This window comes from Eubalaena glacialis, chromosome 2 (genome assembly GCF_028564815.1).
Source record: "Eubalaena glacialis isolate mEubGla1 chromosome 2, mEubGla1.1.hap2.+ XY, whole genome shotgun sequence".
NCBI lineage: Eukaryota > Metazoa > Chordata > Mammalia > Artiodactyla > Balaenidae > Eubalaena > Eubalaena glacialis.
The window spans coordinates 168,567,798-168,587,563 of NC_083717.1; the positions used below are offsets into that span (position 1 = coordinate 168,567,798).

The 19,766-nt window shown below is 38.8% G+C and overlaps 1 protein-coding gene across 16 annotated transcripts in view; it reads left to right on the forward strand.

Moving 5' to 3' along the window:
• TTLL5 (tubulin tyrosine ligase like 5) overlaps positions 1–19,766 on the forward strand; it is a 304,948-nt gene that overhangs the window by 2,061 nt on the left and 283,121 nt on the right. For 15 of the 16 annotated variants that reach the window (XM_061181085.1, XM_061181098.1, XM_061181090.1 and 12 more), the window contains 3 exons: positions 5,917–6,023; positions 17,579–17,661; positions 19,385–19,491. In XM_061181085.1, the coding sequence (XP_061037068.1) occupies positions 5,917–6,023; positions 17,579–17,661; positions 19,385–19,491 (297 nt within the window). Of the gene's footprint in view, positions 1–5,916; positions 6,024–17,578; positions 17,662–19,384; positions 19,492–19,766 lie in introns of those variants that run through there. The other variant, XM_061181099.1, reaches the window with a different exon arrangement.

Consider the following 19,766-nt stretch of genomic DNA (forward strand, 5'->3'; position numbering starts at 1 on the left):
AGATATTGAAGAAAAGTAGGTCTCTCAATTCTGTGACATTGGGTATTTTCTCAAAAGCCTTTAGGATGATAGAATGATGATAATAAGAAGTTATTTGAGGGCTTCCCTGGTAGCGCAGTGGTTGAGAATCTGCCTGCCAGTGCAGGGGACATGGGTCTGGGAGGATCCCACATGCCGCGGAGCAACTGGGCCCGTGAGCCACAACTACTGAGCCTGCGCGTCTGAAGCCTGTGCTCCGCAACAACAGAGGCCGTGATAGTGAGAGGCCCGCGCACCACGATGAAGAGTGGCCCCCGGTTGCCGCAACTAGAGAAAGCCCTCGCACAGAAACGAAGACCCAACACAGCCAAAAATAAATATAAAAATAAATTAATTAATTTAAAAAAAAAAAAAAAAAAAGAATCCACCTGCCAAGGCAGGGGACACAGGTTCGAGACCTGGTCCGGGAAGATCCCACATGCTGTGGAGTGGCTAAGCCCATGCGCCACAACTACTGAGCCTGCGCTCTAGAGCCCGCGAGCCACAACTACTGAGCCCACGTGCTGCAACTACTGAAGCCCACGCGCCTAGAGCCCATGCTCCACAACAAGAGAAGCCACCGCAATAAGAAGCCCACGCACCGCAACAAAGAGTAGCCCCTGCTCGCTGCGAAAGCCTGCACGCAGCAACGAAGACCCAACACAGGCAAAAATAAATAAATAAATAAGTTAAAAAAAAAAAAAAGAAGAAGTTATTTGAGTAAGTGTGGAGCAGGACATTAGAATTCTATAGCCTGTGCTGAGTCTATTGAGACACATAGCTTTCCTGAGTTCTTTTAGATAAGAGTCAAGTTTCTTCATTTCTGGATTCTCATAATAATACAAATGAATGATAGTGATAAGTGTAGCTGCTATAGGTGATGGTAAGAGCTTTAACTGCTATATCTCATTTAATCTAAAGATGTTATTATTCCCACTTTTGTAAGTTCAGCCCCACATATATCAAAGAACTTCCTCAGGGATGCATAGAGAGTGATAAATTGAGATTCAGGCCTAGCTTTCCTGGATTTTGAAGCACTTAGATGTTTTGCCTCCTTTAACATTAATTATTACTTGACACAGAGAATAAAGAGAGAATCTGGCTTAAAGGTAACATTAGTTTTAAAGATTCTCTGTAAGTCCACTAGGATTCATGTGCTATATAACCTGAAAAGTGGGGATGATATCTCCCAGGCTGTTTTTTTTCTTTCTTTTTAATTTATTTATTTAATTTATTTATTTTTGGCTGTGTTGGGTCTTCATTGCTGCATGTGGGCTTTCTCTAGTTGCGGCAAGCGGGGGGCTACCCTTTGTTGCAGTGTGCGGCTTCTTACTGTAGTGGCTTCTCTTGTTGTGGAGCATGGGCTCTAGGCGCACAGGCTTCAGTATTTGCAGCACGCAGGCTCAGTAGTTGTGGCTCGCGGGCTCTAGAGCACAACCTCAGTAGTTGTGGCGCATGGGCTTAGTTGCTCCGCGGCATGTGGGATCTTCCTGGACCAGGGATTGAGCCCATGTCCCCTGCATTGGCAGGCGGATTCTTAACCACTGCGCCACCAGGGAAGCCCCTCCCAGGCTGTTTTTTGGGGTATGGTTAGGATCAAATAGAATAATGTGTATGAAATTACTTTTAAATGATAAAGTGCCATACAAATGTTAAGGCATTATTTTTATTGGATTTTATATTGAATTTAAAGTGTATTTCTTATTATAAAGTAGAAGATTACATTATTTAATGTAATTTGAAAAAAAATTTTTGAAGCATTAGTAAAGCTTTGGGGAAAGGCTTCTCATCACTATTAGGTCATAGAAAATAATAGAGATTTGATATTATATTTGGGTCATTCTCATTCAGGATAATTAAATGGATAATTCTCTCTGGTCACTTTGCCTTCTTGTGACTTTTTGTTTTCTGTGTGCTGCCTCTTACCCACTTCACAAAAATTTTAACTTCTGCTTCAAACATCAGTCTTTCTGATTCAAGATCTTTTACTTCATGACTGTCTCTTTTATTAGTGGGCTTATAGGTTGGGCCCAACAAGTATTAGGTTGAACTGTATGAAATTGCTATTTTGGTAGGTCAAAAACAGTCAAATATTGAGAATTTTAGGTGGTTCAACCTAATATTTTAGTAAGCACTCAATAAATGCTTGCTGACTGAATGACTAACTTAATGAGTAAATAAATGGAGGCTTCATGCTTTAGATCACCTTAGGTCTTTTAAGTGCTTAAAATACATTTCATTACAAAGAATACCAATTGCATTGAAGTGCAGTTATCAGAATTTTTTAAAAAACCAAACTTGTGGTATAGTAATATGTATGTTTTTATTAATACATTAAATAACAAGATCATTCATTTAAAACATGAGAAAGTTAGATTTTATTTTCTAAAGACAGCAACATGAAGACTGTTTTTGCTTAGTTTGCATGAGACCATCATACTTGGGTGGTCTTTGATTAACACTTAAAAGTGGGGAATACCAAGAAACATCATAGATGTCTGGATCACCACTGTGAAATGTCACCATTTGGTAGCTGAATGATTGCTTGAGAGTGGAGAGTTGCCAAATTGTTGTCCATCCTCATCACACCAGATGAGAAGACTGTAATCACAGGTGATCTAGTGGCAATTTTAATAACTACCATAACTTATAAGCAGTGATAAATGTCAGTGATATTTTGAGATGTCTGCAACAACTGTAATTTGGTATAAAAAAAATCTGTAATTTCAGATAGAGTAAAAAACACAGGTAATAATACTATTACTACTGTGTTTGGTGCCTGTATTCGTAATTGAGAAACATTAAATTTCTAGTGGAAGTTAGTGAAAATACAGGTGTCATTCCACCTTCCCCCCGCCCTCCCCATCCAAATTCACAGACCTTACGCTCCTCTTCCTTTTAAACTCCTACTGTTGAGTTTTGATTGTTAATGTTCCATCAGCTCATGTCTATCAGATACTTGTTTTATACATTAGGAATCTTAAGTCAATCTTGTTCACACCTGGAACAACATGCTTACATTTTTGAAGTTTTGGAAGTTAGAAGGTCTTAAATCATCTAAGGATGTTGACTTGATCCAAAGATATATATCCATGGATATCTGCTAGATCTGCTCAGAACCCTAGGCTGTGTTAAAGTATTTATGCCTTGCAGTCCTGGACATTAGAGCTAGAAACTGTCCAGGCATCCTTGTTTTGCATGGCATTATTTCAAATAGTAAATGTAAAGGGGCTCTTTTTCTGTATTTTGTTTGGGGTTCCCAAATATAAATTTATATAGAGATGTGGAAACGTTAATTTGATGTAAGGTTTCTTTAGTCACTAAAAAAAATATTTAATTCTGATTGTAAAAGCTGGCTTTAGATCAGTTACAAAGATCATCAACAAATGATTATGTAGTGAGTGCTACAGTTCAGAGAAAGAATACGTCACTGTGGGCTGGAGGAGCTAAGGAAGGCTCCAAGGAGGTGGTGAGGTGAGCTGGGCTTTAGAGAGTGGGATTAAATGAACAGAGAGAAGTGGGGAAGGCATTTCCAGCAGGGACATTGGTATGAATGAGGCACCAAGTCTTTGAGTTATGTAGGCTGGATCCCAGGAGTGAATAGTATCTATTACTCATGAAATTGCTTCTTAAAAACCAAAACGTTCTTAGGCTTTCAGTAAAGTAAACCATAAAACTGGTCTACTTTGGTTATTAGTCATCCAAGTTTTTTGTTCTTTCATGTCTGTAAAAGCATAATTTCTTAATATGTACCAGTTTCTGGTGTAAATGAAAATTTAAAGTCCCAATTTTCAGCTTCCTAATCATTTTGAATCTTTTCCCTTTAGCACCACCTGGTGGGAGCATGCTTTTAATGACAATGCAACATCTGCCTTAAGTGTGTTTGGGTCGACCTTACTGAAGTAATGATTTGTCTACTACCTCTTTTCTCTTTTCAGAGGTTGCAAAGTGAAAAGATTCTGTGTCAGGGATTTGGCTTTCTGTAGATAGTACGGTTAAGGCCTTGGCTCTTCTCAGCTGTGTATGTTTATTGTGTTCCTGACTCGTCAGGCATTTTTACCTTTTATCCGTAATCCATTGTTTGTAAGTGCTGAGGCACAGTGGTGCCAGTTTGCAGCTAGAAATGGATTGACAAGGAACTTTTGATAGTTTCCAGAGTTTCTGTCTAAGACTTGATAGTTTAGGCTGCCTAATTTTTCCTCTGTCCTCTGACTTAGAAATATAGTGACAAAAATTAAAGTTGGAAGAGAGCATAGGAATCATCTGGCCCTATACCCACCTTTTACAGGTGTTTAAGATTAAAAAGCAAGCAAACCACACACAAAAAATCCTTCTTGAACCCTATAAACACCAATTTCTCACAAATGGGCACTGTCACCCAAGTCAAATCGCAAGAAAAATAAGCATCCACATTCCATTTCTAGAAACCAGGAAATGAACTATGTATGGTGTTCTCTGCTTTCCTCAGTAGAGCTCTGGGCAGCTCATCCCAAGTCTAAAGGCTGCCTCACCTCTAAGATTGGTAGCCTGGCAGCCTGTGCATTCAAAGCGTGGATCTGTTTAAACCTGTATTGGGAGGGTCTAACTTGGCCCTGAGGTTTGTGGTATGGCCTTTATTAAGGGGTGTGATCATGTGAGTTTTTGAGAGCAGCCTGAATCTTGGCTAAATGGATCTTATTCCATATAAGGAATTGATTAATTTCAGTTCCCAAAGGGTTGAGTTTAAGGTGTTTATACAAAAAATCACTGAAATGTGTGGTTAGGGAGATGGAAGGGTGGAAAGAGCACAGACACTTGGGTTCAAATACCTGTTCCCTTACTTAACCAGCTGTATGACCTTAAGCAAATTGCTCAACCTCTCTGAACACCTTTTCTTCAGTTCATAGTGGAGGCAAGAGGATTAAGTGAGATAACATGTGAAAGCTCTTAGTGTAATTCCTGACACATAGTAGGGACTCAGGTCATTTCTTTCCTTTCCTACCTTCATGCACTAAGACAGTTGGAGATTTTTCTAATCTGTGAATAAATACACATCTGTCTGAGATTGATTAAACAGAGATTTCTGGAAGATAGGAAGAGAATAAAATCAGAGGTCCTTTTCTGGAGGAAAACATTGTTCCGTTTGGTATAGGCTTCCTTTAAAATATGTGGTTTTAATTGGGGTACTTGTATTAATTTAGGGTTCCTAGCTCAGAATCTTAGGATGGATCATCAAATTGGCTTAAAAAGGGACTATAGGGTGTAAAAGTGGTCTGTCAATTATTGTGACTATTTTAATTAGGATTCTTATTTGTGCCAGGGACTAAGACATAAATTGTCCTAAATAATAAAGGGAATTTATGAACTCATATTTAGGAAAGACTTGATTCTGCAACTGCACGTTTGCCACTCAGGATCTCATTTCTCTTGTTCTTTCAGTCAGGCTCCCGCAGACTTTCTCCTTTACCAACAGCTCCACGCTCTCCTTCCCAGGTCACAAAATGACACTTGCACTTCCAGACCTCATTCTCTTACACCATGAAGGGGAGGAGGCCACCTCTCCTGCAGCTGCTACAGAAGAGAAAGCGTCGCTTTCTTAGAGGGTCACACGACATATCTCCTGACACACTGGCTCCAGCTGGTTTATGTCCTCATCCCTGAACCAGTAACTATAACTGGGGGATGGAAAACCCTGATTGGCCGAAGCCAGTCAAGGCCCATCCCTGCAACAGGAACGGAGTTAATCTTAAACAGACAATCTGACTAAGAGTGGGCGATGAATGGTTTCCCATAGGACATTTGGGATGCTTGTTCCAGAAGAAGGGGAAAGTTGCTCAGCAGTAAACCACAGTGATGTGCTTCAGTTGTTAATTCAGATTTTGAGCTGTAGATTCATAAAGCCTTTTGTCACGGTTGTAGAGATCATCCATGCATCGTGTGGACCGGAGGCTGCAGGAGAATTCCAGTTCTGGTGTTCCATGCTGAGGCTGTTCTGACAAAGGACAACGGTATTCGAGTGATTGGAGGTAGGTGTGACCTTCCCCACTGAGGGCAGGGCTGGGCATGGCCCTGACAACCTCGTCTTACAGAAAAGTGATAACCATATTTAGTTAGGGAAAGGGCCTTGCTCATGAGAATATTCTATTGATTTTTTTATACTTGAAAGGATTATTTGTGATTTCTTAAATTGTTTTCTGCATATTAAATTGTTTTTCCTCTTTTTTTTTTTAGAATTACATGTACATGTGTTTATTTTTTTGTTTTTTTCTTCCAGTTTTATAGAGAGATCATTGACATACACCACTGTACAAGTTTAAGGTGTACAGCATAGTGATTTAACTTACATACATCATGAAATGATTATCACAATAAGTTTAATGATACTGTTTTTTATAATTATGGTAAAATACATGTAACAAAATTTACCGTTTTTACCATTTTAAAGTATACAACTCAGTGGCATTTAGTACATTCACAGTATTGTGCACCCATCACCACTATCTAGTTCCAGAACATTTTCATCTAAAAGTAAACCCTGTACCCATTAAGCAGTCACTCCCCAACCCCCTTATCCCAGCTCCTGGCAACCACTAATCTTTCTGTCTCTATGGCTTTACCTAATCTGGATATTTCATATAAATGGACTCATACAATACATAGCCTTTTGTGTCTGGCTTCTTACGCTTAGCATAATGTTTTCAAGGTTCATCCATGTTTTAGCATATGTCAGTACTTCATTCCTTTTTGCGGCTGAATAACATCCCATTGTATGGATATACCACATTTTGTTTATCGATTCATCAGTAGATGGATAAGTGTTTCCAGCTTCTGGCTCTTGTAAATAGTGCTGCTATGAACATTCATGCACAAGTTTTTGTTTAGACACCTGTTTTTAGTTCTTTTGGGTATATACCTAGGAATGGAATTGCTAAGTTGTATGGTAATTCTATGTTTAACTTATTAAGGAACTGCCAAAGGATTTTCCACAGTGACTGCACAATTTTACGTTCCCACCAACAATATATGAGAGTTGCAATTTCTCCATATCCTCAGTAACATTCGTTGTTTTCTGTTTTTTAGAATATAGCTATACTAATGGGTATGAAGTGGTATCTTATTGTGGTTATGATTTGCATTTCCCTAATGATTAATGACATTGAGCAGCTTTTCATGTTCCTTTTGGCCATTTATATTATCTCCTTTGGAGAAATGTCTGTCAAGGTTTTTGCCTATTTTTTAATCGGGTTGCTTATCTTTTTGTTGTTGAGTTGTAAGGGTTCTTTATACATTCTGGATACTAGACCCTTATCAGAAATATGATTTCCAAATATTTTTTCCTTTGTGGTTTGTCTTTTCATGCTCTTGATAGTGGTCTTTCATGGGGAAAAGTTTTTCATTTTGATGATGTTCCATTTATCTACTTTTTCTCTTATTGCTTATGCTTTTGGCTTCATATCTAAGAAACCATTGCCTAACCCAGAGTCATGATCTCTATGCTTTCTTCTAAGAGTTTTATAGTTTAAGCTCTTAAATTTAGAGCTAAATGGTCTTTGTTCCATTTTGAGTTAATTTTTTTATATAGTGTGAGATAAGGGTCCACCTTCATTCTTTTACATGTGGATATCCAGTTGCCCCAGCATGATTAGTTGAAGAGACTATTCTTTCCTTACTGAATGATCTTGGCACTATTGTTGAAAATCAGTAGACCATTAGATGTATGGGTTTATTTCTGGACTCTTAATATTCTGTCAGTCTGTTTGTTTATCCTTATACCAGTGCCATATTATTTTTATTACTGTATCTTTGTACTAAGTTTTGAAATTGGGAAGTGTGAGTCCTCTAACTTTGTTCTTCATTTTCAAAATTTTTTTGCTATTCAGGGTCCTTTGCAATTGCATATGAATTTTGGGATCAGCTTTTTCATTTCTGCAAAAATGGCTGTTGTGATTTTGGTAGGGAGTACATTGAATCTGTAAATTGCTTTTGGAAGTATTGCCATCTTAGTGTTAAGTCTTCCAGTCCATGAACATGGGATGTCTTTCCATTTATTTAGGTCTTCTTTAGTTCCTGTAGCAATGTTTTATAGTTTGCTGTGTGCAAGTCTTGTAGCTCCTTGGTTAACTTTATTCTTCAATATTTTATTCTTTTTGATGCTATTATAAATGGAATTGCTTTCTCAATTTCATTTTTGGATTGTTCATTGTCAGTGTATAGAAATACTATTGATTTTTTGAAATAAATTTATTTTATTATTTTATTTTATTTATTTATTGTTTCTGGCTGCGTTGGGTCTTCGTTGCTGCGCGAGGGCTTTTCTCTGGCGAGTGGGGGCTACTCTTTGTTGTGGTTCGCAGGCTTCTCATTGTGGTGGCTTCTCTTGTTGTGGAGCACGGGCTCTAGGCGCACGGGCTTCAGTTGTTGTGGCATGTGGGCTCAGTAGTTGTGGCTTGTGGGCTCTAGAGCACAGGATCAGTAGTTGTGGCTCACGGGCTTAGCTGCTCTGCAGCATGCAGGATCTTCCCCGACCAGGGCTCAAACCTGTGTCCCCTGCACTGGCAGGCAGATGCTCAACCACTGCGCCACCAGGGAAGCCTTACTATTGATTTTTTGTATACTGATCCTGTATCCTGAAACCTTGCTGAACTCATTTATTAGCTGTAATAGTGAGAGTGTGTGTATGTGTGTGTGTGTGTTCTTTAGGATTATCTCTATACAAGATCATGTCATCAGTAAATAGAGATTTTACTTCTTCCTCTCTAACCTGAATACCTCCCTCCCTCCCCCTCTTTCTTTTTCTTCTTCTTTTTCCTAATTGCTCTGGCTAGAACTTCCAGTACAGTGTTGAATAGAAGTGAAAATGGGCATCTTTGTCTTCTTCCTGATCTTAGGGGGAAAGCTTTCTGTCTTTCACCATTTGGTATGATGTTTGCTATGGGTTTTCATAAATGCCCTTTATCATGTTGAGGAAGTTCCCTTCTATTCCTTTGTTGAGTGTTTTTATCATACAGCAGTGTTGCATTTTGTCAAATGCTTTTTCTGCATCAATCGAGATGATTCTATGTTTTTTTTCCTTCATTTTATTAATGTGGTGTATTACATCGATTGACTTTTGTATATTGAACCACCCTTGCATTCCTGAGATAAATCTCACTTGAGCATGGTATATAGTCCTTTTAATATGCTGCTGGATTTGGTTTGCTAGTATTTTGTTTAGGATGTTTGCATCTATATTCATAAGGGATATTGTTCTGTAATTTTCTTTTCTTTTGATGTCTTTGTCTGGCTTTGGTATCAGGGTAATGCTGCCCTCATAGAATGAGTTCCTTCCTCCTCTTTGGAAGAGTTTGAGAAGGATTGGTGTCAATTCTTTAGATGTTTGATAGAATTCACCAGTGAAGCATCTAGTCCTTAGCTTTTCTTTTTTGGAAGGTTTTTGATTACTGGTTCAACCTCTACTTGTCTATTCTATTTTCTATTTCTTATTGAGTCTGTTTTGGTAGTTTGTGTGTTTCTCTAGGTTTTTTTCCATTTTATTTAGTTTATCTAATTTTGTTGGCATACTGTTGTTCATAGTATTCTTTTATAATCCTTTTTATTTCTGTAATACAGTAGTAATGTCCCCATCTTCATTTCTGATTTTAGTAATTTGAATCTTTTCTCTTTGTTTTTAGTCAGTCTAACTAAAAGTTTGTCAATTTTAAGAATCATTTTAAAGAGCAAACTTTTTATTTTGCTTACTTTCTCTATTGTTTTTCTATTCTTAATTTCATTTATCTCCGCTCCTCTTTGACTTTAAGCAGTGCTCTGAATCCTGGTGTTAACCTGTAGCTGTCTTCAAAGGTTACATACTATGGATCCAAACTTTTGTGCGATATGGTGGAAAGAGTCTATACATGGGTTCTCAGTCAATATTTCAGATCCCATCTTTGGCATTTACTAGCTGTGAGTCTTGTGCAATCACTTAAACTCTCTTAATCCATTTCATTATTAGTAAAATGGAGATAATAGCTACCTTGCAGGCATTGTAAGAATGAGATCACTAATGTTCAGCACACAGTAGGCATTCAAAACTTGTGCTGCTTACTCTATTTGTTGAACAGGATCTGCTCTACCTTGAGATGACTTTAAGGTCTGTCCTTGCCCCATAATAAGCCAGAGTTCAAAGGACGGTGAGCACCTGCTTCTGGGATTTGAATTCTCCTCCCTCCCCAAGGGTCATGGTGTTCTAATCCCCTCAGCAAGTTGCTAGGTTACCACTTAAAGGGACATGGTTCATTCATGTTCTCTGAAGCTGGAGTCTCTGAAGATTTACTAACATTTGCTGAGAATCTCCCACTAAATATGATTAGAGTCAAAACATCAAAGGTGCGTAAAAACAACAGAGGTAAATAATCCGACCCCCCAGCATACTTCTTTTGGTTTGTTTGTCACATAAATGAATCCATGTATTCTGTGACAATAGACCCTTCCTTTTTAGAATACCTAACATTTATTGGAAATTAGCATCCATCAATGTAATCATGCCATTATTCAAGCAATCACTATTTTCTAGAACCTATAAGTCTTTGGATTATTTTCCTGTACATCTTCCTGTGTTTAAGGAAGAAGCCACTAAACTTTTTTCTCAAACTCTGTTTTTGAATTTTCTGTATATTCCCAATTCCTTGAGGTTTAATAATTTTCTTCACCTTCCTTTATGAAAAGAACAATTTGAATGAGTTTTGTTAGTTGCTACCTCAGATTTCAGAATTGTTAAACACTCTTGGTCTATTTTTTTTTTTCTCTCTCTCTCTTAAATAGCTGACATAGATCTGCTCAGATCATAATACTGAGTTAAATCCCCTTGAGAAGTGTATCTGGGGCATTAGTTATCTTCTGTTGATCTTAGAGTGTTAGATTCCAACCTTGTTTTTTCTGTTATCTATTAAATGTTTCATTGAATTCACTGTTAATATTTTGGATACAATAAGATTTCATATGCTTTATTTGTGAAATATTCCAGGAGTATGTTTTTTTTCTCACCATATCCATGTTTTTTTCAAAATTGTGTATACTTTGAACATGTAAATAGGATTGCATTTTATTTTATTTTATTTATTTATTTTAAAGTATGTATGTATTTATTTGGTTGTGCTGGGTCTTAGTTGCAGCAGGCAGGCTCCTTCGTTGTGGCTTGCTGTCTCCTTAGTTGTGGCGCGTGGGCTCCTTAGTTGTGGCATGCGAACTCTTAGTTGCAGCATGTGGGATCTGGTTTCCTGACCAGGGATTGAACCCGGGGCCCGTGCATTGGGAGCACAGAGTCTTAACCAGTGCGCCACCAGGGAAGTCCTGGGATTGCATTTTAGGGGCGACAGATATTTTCAATTTAATCTTTTCCTAGAATGAAGTATTCTGTATTTTGCCTCTGAATGTGTCCGTTTCATAAATTTGGATTTGTATAGACTAGCACTGTCCAACAGAAATATGATGTAAGCTGTATATGTAATTTTTCAGTAGCCTTATCAAAAAAAGTAAGCAGAAATAGGTGAAATTAATTTTAATAATATATTTTATTTAATCCAAATTATCATTTCCACTTTTACTCAGCATAAAAAAATCGTGAAGATATTTTACATCCAGTGTGTATTGTACACTTTTAGTACATCTCCATATGGTGCAAAATTTTCATTGGAAGCATTTGGTCTGTATTTGGATTTCATAAATCTTATAGTTGAAATTGTAGTCAATTCCTATGTTCAAGTTGTTCCAAACAAGTTTTCCAATAACTGAATTGAGTATCAGTTTTAAAATTGAAATTAGAATTTATTAAGTTTAAATAAAATGAAAAATTCAATTCCCTTGTCACACTAGTCACATTTCAAGTGCTCAAGTTACATGTGGCTAGTGATAGCAATATTCAACTGTGCACGTAAGGACCCAGTTTTCTGACAGTAAGGCAAAGATACACTGTGTTGCCATCGAAGGGGTTATTCTTGTATTCTAAAGTCAAAAGAATGTTAGTTTTATCTTCATTCTAGTTTCCCATGCTAGTTTGGACCAAACCCCTTAGGGCACTTCACCACTTCCTAGGTGCTTCTGTGCTGACAGTTAGATTATTGGTTCCTTGATTGTCTTTACTCTGCTACAGTCAGTCCTGGAACTTGCCAGGGGTCCTAGTTCTTCAGATTGTCCCCTGCGATGCATGTGAGTTGTTGAAGAGGAAATTCTACAGTCTCATAGTGGAATTGATGAGATGCGTGTGTGTTCAGAGGCTTAGATGTTGGGTGTTTTGCAGTTTGCTAGCAGGACCGTGCCCTGCCTCTTGTTTTTTTATGGAAGAAAACATGGCGAAGGTGGTTCTGTCATGAACAGTTGAACAGGTTCAGTTTGTAGTTGCAATTCTCCATTTAACTCTCGCTAGGGAGAGGGAGCCCAGGCTTACCAGCTATTTCAGGAGAAGCCTAGAAATCTAGATTTTTATGTGACTTCTTCCAATTTTAAAAGGTTAGCAAATAATTCAACTTTATACTGAAAACACCACAAGGGATGGACAAACTGTGTCTATAGGCTGGATTTGGCTCCTGGGTTACCATTTTATAATCTCGTCTAATATGTGCTGGTAAGCAGCATTACTGGTTGTAGGGCCGTTGGACACAGAGCATGAATGCGGGGTAGAATCCCTATAGCAGTCACGGTTGCTTTCCATCATTCCACCCTGCCTCTCTCGCACTCCCCTTTTAGAACATGTTCAGTGTATCTGAGTTTGGTTATAGTTAGTTGGTTTGGATTAGAAGTAAGTGGCCAGGGACTTCCCTGGTGGCGCAGTGGTTAAGAAGCTGCTGCCAATGCAGGCGACACGGGTTCGAGCCCTGGTCTGGGAAGATCCCACGTGCCGTGGAGCAACTAAGCCCGTGCGCCACAGCTACTGAGCCTGCACTCTAGAGCCCCCAACCCACAATTACTGAGTCTGCGAGCCACAACTACTGAGCCTGCATGCCAAAGCTACTGAAGCCCGTGCGCCTAGAGCCCGTGCTCCTCAACAAGAGAAGCCACTGCAATGAGAAGCCCGCACACCGCAGCGAAGAGTAGCCCCCGCTCGCCTCAACTAGAGAAAGCCTGCGCGCAGCAAGGAATACCCATCACAGCCAAAAATAAATAAATCAATAAATTTATTAAAAAAAAAAAAAAAGAAGTAGGTGGTCACTGCTTACATACCATGAGAATCAGGTCTGCCACTGAGCACAGTGATGACTGCATTTTACTTCTATATTAGGAGAAGTAGGAGAAAGAGTATTAATAGCATTTTTATTTTTTAACTTGCTATATAAAATGTATAATTTACTGTGTATTATACTATGTATTTATATATGTATTAGTAGCTATTTTACTATGTGTTTACTTTTTTACTGTATGAAAATTTTTTTCTATGTATCAGCAAGCTTTCTTTTTTCGGGGGGCTGTACCGTGCAGCTTGCAGATCTTAAGTTTCCCAACCAGGGATTGAACACAGGCCACAGCAGTGAAAGCGCTGAGTCCTAGCCACCGGACAGCCAGGGAATTCCCACATCAGCAAGCTTTCCTATTCTAAAAGCTCTACGTGTATTAACTGATTTAGTGCTTTTAACTACCCTGTGAGATAAGTACCTTTGTTATCAACCCCATTTTATAAGTGAGGAAATTGAGCATAGTGAAATTAAATAACTTATTTAAGACAGCAGGCAGGAAGTAGTAGAGCCAGGATTTGAACCCCGGCAGTTTGACTCCAGAGACATACTCTTTCTTTTATTATTCCCCTTCTCCCCCAGTCCCCACGTAATCATTCTCTATTTTTCCACACACCTGACTGATCATCTTCTCCGTGGCCTGGGGCAAGCACTGCAGAACAGTCAGAGAATCGGGCGCAGTCCTGGTTCCCAGCAGTTGATGAGGCTTTGGCTTTTTATGTGCAAAAATGGAGCTGTCAGTGATCAGTTATCATAATGAAAAAGACCTGGTTTTCTTTTAGTTTTCTGAACATTTTATTTAAAGAAATAAAAAAACTGTCTGGCAAGTTATAAGTATAGTACAATGAATTCATGTATACTATTTCCTTGCTTTCACCAGTTATTAACATTTTGCCATGTTTGCTTCACCCTTCTTTCTCTCTCTGAACCATTTGAAAATTAGTTCACATACTTCAGACCTAAATACCTTATTCAACATGTTTATCCTAAGAACAAGGGCATCCTCTCTATAACCACAGTACACTGATGACACTCAGGAAATCTGTCATTGCTGAAACACTCTTATCTAATATACAATCCCTGCCCAGATTTCCTCAATTGTTCCAATTTTATCCTTTATCTTTTTTTTTTCTTTCAAATCCAGGATCCAATCAGAGATTGCATTTAGTTGTCATATTTCTTTAGTCTCCTTTATATCTACAACCATTTACTGGATTTTTTTTCTTTTTTTTTTGGTCTTTCATAACATTGGCCGTTTTAAAGATTCCAGACTAGTTGCTTTGCAGATGTCCTTAAGTTTGGGCTTGTCAGATTGATTCCACATGTTTAGATTAAAAAGGTTAAAAAAGGTTGAAAAAGGTTAAAAAGAATAAAAATGTTGAAGAAAATTTGTAGGAATATCATTTAATGAAGTCATGTCCTCAGTGTATCACATTAGAAAGGATATGATGTCATTATATTGCATTACTGGTGATGACAAGTTTGATCATTTGGTTAAGATAGTGTTTACCAGATTGCTTCCTTGTAAAGGTACCCTTCTCCTTTGTTACAAGCATTCTCTGGGGTGATATTTTGAGATGTATGAATATCCTGTTCTCCAGTAGTCTCTCACTGTTGGTATTCATTGATTCTTGTCTGAATCACTTACTATTGCAGTTTTTGTAAAATGGTGATTTTCTATTTCAGTTTTTCCTTCTACATTTATTAGCTGGCTTTTCTGTAAAGAAGAGCTTTCCCTTCTATGCGAAAGTAATAGTCTCCCAAAGATGTCTACCTCCTAGTCCCCAGAACCTGTGAAAATGTTACCTGACTTAGCAAAGCGGAATTGAGGTCATAGATGGAATTAAGGTTGCTAATCAGCTAACCCTTAAGATAAGGAGATTCTTCAAGTGGGCCCAATGTAATTATAGGAGTCCTTTAAAATAGAAGGAGACAGAAGAAGAGTCAGACTGATGCAGTGTGAGAAGGACTAGACCTGTCATTGCTGGCTTTGAAGATAGAAGAAGAATAGGGGCAGCCTCTAGAAGCTGGAAAAGGAAAGGAAGTGGACCCTACCCAGAGCCTATAGAAAGGAACGCAGTCCTGCCAATGCCTTGATGACACTTGTATCGGACTTCTGACCTAGAAAACCAGTAGTATACCTTCTCACTTTCTTATCAGTGTGGATTCATGGGTTGTTTTCTTTTTTATAAGTGAGTTAAAATCTTTTTCTGTCAGTATTCATTTTTATATTCAGATTGCCTCAAATTTGGCCTTTGAGAGCCCCTTCAAGATCCTTGTGACATGTTCTCAGTCCTTGTGACTGTCCTCTTTTTTGGCATAGCAAGATATGCCACACCTATCTTGTACTTTCCTTCCCCAACTTGGAATCAGAACACAAACTCCTTTTTTTATATCTTATTAGATTTATTATGTTCATATATCTCCAAATATTGAATGTGTCCTGGATTGAGCTATCTTATAATCTTAATGAATATACAGTTGAGCAAAAGGATAAGAATAAATTAAAATTTTTATAAATAATAAACATAAAAGTAAAAAAATAAAAATCCATTTCTTCATAATATGAATTTAGTGTTTACAAAATTAATTGGTTCATTTATCCATGGTTGAATATTGCTTATTGCTAGAATGAAACAGAGTTCAGCTAATTTCTCTTTCTATTGATTGTTTTTATAGAGGTAAGCTTTAGGAAACCTTAGAACACAAACTCTTGAGCAGTGCACTGTGCTGCTTCTTACATTAAACTCTGCACTGTTTTTCTTATAAAAATATTGCAGAGACAACATAATAGTGATTGACCATTGGGAAAACCGTGTAACTGGGCTTCAAAGTTTGCAGCAAGAATGAGAAGTATGGAGTGTCTGGCCTTATCATTCCAATCCTCCTGTGTCTGCTTGACATGGTGTTCCTGCCAGGGCTGGGCAAGTAGCAGCAGCGATTTATGAATATTTTCACATAAAGTTATAAAACGAAATGCTTATCTTTGACTGTAGAGGCTGCATTTTGTTCCGGAGCCTGTCCATAAGTTTCTGTATTATACTCACTCAGAAATGGTTCAGTATGAAGTCCTTTAAAAAAATCGTTCTGTAGAATTCTTAGCTAACAGTTTATAGTGATGCATAGAAAGAGATTGAATGCAATGCGCCAGAGAAAACTTTAGTCTTTGGGGATATGTAGAAACCTCACATGATTACAGACATTCCTCTTAGACAGGGGTCACAAGCACAGAATGCTCTCAGGGGCCTGGCAGGAGATAAGAATGAGTGAAGCAGGTCAGGTGGGGACGGTGCTGAATTGGACAGCGCAGGCCTGTCCTGCAGGGAGCACTTGCACTTCTCTGGTTGACTCTTGCCTTGCCAGAGAGAGAGCCCAGGGTTGCCAGGATTTTCAAGAGAAGTCCAGAAATCTAGATTTTTATATGAATTCCTCCAATTTCAAAAGGTTAACAATTAACTCAATTTTATTTTTAAAGCACAAGGAGGAACGAACAAACCATGTCTGCAGATTGGTTTTGGCCCTCGTGTCAGCAGTTTATAAGCTCTGGTCTAAGATATGCTGGTAACCAACATTGTTGCACATGAGGGCTATTTAGAACGGCGTTCTTAGCCTTTTTGGTGCAGTGGGTGGCGTTGGCAGTATGGGGAAGCTTATGGGTCTCTTCTCAGAATAATGTTTTTTAAGTGTATTTTAAAAATACGTAAGACTACAAAGAAAATAAATTGTATTGAAGTGTAGTTCTCAAAATATTTTTAAAAACCAAATTTGTGATATGTATGCCTTTTATTAGTACATTAAATAACATGATCTAGTGGTAGGTCTGTTCACTGCCATAATTTTTAAATACTGTGGGAGTAAGTGATTTTTTTTGGCCGCGCTGTGCAGCTTTCAGTATCTCAGTTCCCGACCAAGAATTGAACCTGCGCCACGGCAGTGAAAGCCTGCAGTCCTAACCACTAGGCCACCAGAGAACTCCTGAGAATAAGTGATTTTTTGAGATAACTGTAACAACTGTAAAAGAGTGTTAGAATACCTGATATCTGTTGGTGGCAGGGTCACAGGCATTGCTAATACTATTCTCCTTTGTTGCCTACATTCCTAATTGAAGGTAATGTTAAATTGGAACTAGAATTTGGTGAAAACAAGGATGTCATTCCTCCCCTGCCCGCCCCCATCCATGTTTAGTGACAGCCAATGAATCTCAGGTTTAGGACCCTTGGTCCAAAATAATCCTCAACCTACTTATAGCAGCCTAAGGATAGCAGTATAGTGTTATTGAGTGTAATTAAGCCAGCCACCATCTTACAGTTTATTTCTTTTATTTCTTTCTCTATAGTTAACTTTCTGGTTACTGAACTTGATTCTATGTTTTTCTTTAGAACGTTATCACTTGTCTTACAAGATTGTACGAACAGACAGTCGCCTGGTTCGCAGCATCCTGACAGCCCATGGATTTCATGAAGTAAGCTCATTTTTACTACCTTACCTTATCTGCTCAAAAGCTGAAAATCCTAGCCACCTAACTGACTGTCAGCTAACAGGGCCAGCTCTAGAAAGTACACGGGACCACTCCTTAGTGATGATGCAGAACTTGCATTGACTTTCTGAGTCACTTTACCAGTTTTTCCTTGAAATACATGGAAAACATTTCCACAAGATTTTGTGGGGGTTTTTTTAGGGAAAGAAATTTTTTTTTCCTTGCTGCGTTTTTAGGCATGGGCTAGAGACAGAGTTTCCCATAAGGAATTGTCTAATACCCAATTAAACCTCTTTGATTACAAGCAACAGAAACAGACTCTGCCCAACATAAACCAAAAGGGATTTATAGTAAAGATGTACATAGAACGGCTAGCAGAACCAGAGGAAAAGCTGAAAAAGCAGACCTTTGGAAGAAGAGAGAATGCAATAGCTCCGGGGATCTGGCAACAGAAGTCTTCAAGACCACCTTTACTGCTGTGGAATGAATCGACTGCATTCATTGTCCTTGTGCCTTTCTCTGCTCAAGAAGCATATTCTGGAGATAGAATGATTGGCCTAGCTTGGGTCAAGGGTCCACTCCTTGGGGGAAGGGAGGGGCAGGTGATTGCCAGGTCCTTTAAAACCAAGGAGTATGTTATTCCCAAAGAAAATTGGGAAAATGGGGATTTGACATCAAAAGGCAGAGGCAAATATGCTGGATGGACTTCCACTGTGGATATTTTGAGACAGTTGATAAAAATCTGGTTGCTCGCTTCTTATCCTAGGTTGAGGTATGAAGTAGACATTTTGAGGAAGTTCTGATACCAGTTTATATACTGTCTTTGTTGCTGTTTTATTTCCAGGGCTTAACATGGTACCTGTCACATCAGAGGCAGAGAGTACATAATTGTTGAATGAATGGACAAATGAATTCTAATGAATGAATGAATGAATGAATTCTAAGTTGGTTTGCTACTATAAGGTTTTAGATCTGATCATCACTTTATACCCAGCATCTGCAAGGATATAAGGACAGTCTGAGAAGGGAGTTTTGGGGTTGGGTCCTCATCTCTCACTTTGATATGCAAGAATATTTAGAGATATCATGGACTTCTATAAAAGGATTAATTCTACTTTTTGCATGTGGTACTTGTCCAACTCTCTCATTCTTTAAACTTGCTTATCCCTCTGTTCTGTACACTCAGCTTTTGTCTTACTAGGCTCACATCCTAACTGGCCCGCCCCTGTGAGTGCTCTGTGGATGAAAAATCTCTATGACTTTTTACTTCCATCATTCTTCCAGGGACTGTCTCTGGTGTTTCTTTTTTTTTCTTTTTTTTTTTTAATAAATTTATTTATTTATTTTTGGCTGTGTTGGGTCTTCGTTGCTGCGCGCGGGCTTTGTCTAGTTGCGGCAAGTGGTGGCTACTCTTCGTTGTGGTGCGCGGTCTTCTCATTGCAGTGGCTTCTTTTGTTGTGGAGCACGGGCTCTAGGTGCACGGGCTTCAGTAGTTGTGGCACGCGGGCTCAGTAGTTGTGGCTCACGAGCTCTAGAGCGCAGGCTCAGTAGTTGTGGCGCACGGGCTTAGTTGCACTGCGGCATGTGGGATCTTCCCGGACCAGGGCTCGAACCCGTGTGCCCTGCATTGGCAGGCAGATTCTTAACCACTGCGCCACCAGGGAAGTCCCTCTGGTGTTTCTTATCTTGTCTTTTTATCTACCCTTAGGTTCACCCAAGCAGCACTGACTATAACCTAATGTGGACAGGATCCCACCTGAAGCCCTTTTTACTTCGTACCCTCTCTGAAGCACAAAAGGTTAATCACTTTCCCAGGTAATGCTCTTGTAGCTACTTTGCTCCATTTAAAGGTACCTGACATTGAGGCATGTAGCCAGCAGAGATAATTAACATCCTTTAAAAAAAAAAAGAAGTCTGTGATATAGGGCAGCAGTCTGCAAATCAAACTGAGGTGTTCACATCCCTGGACATACCTGAAGACTTTGCAAGGACTCTGTAGGATGGATGGTTTTAAAATACACTACTTCTGGATTGCAAATCCCATAGATTCTCTTTCCTAAAATTGAGCTGCTTGTGAGCCCCTCATGTGA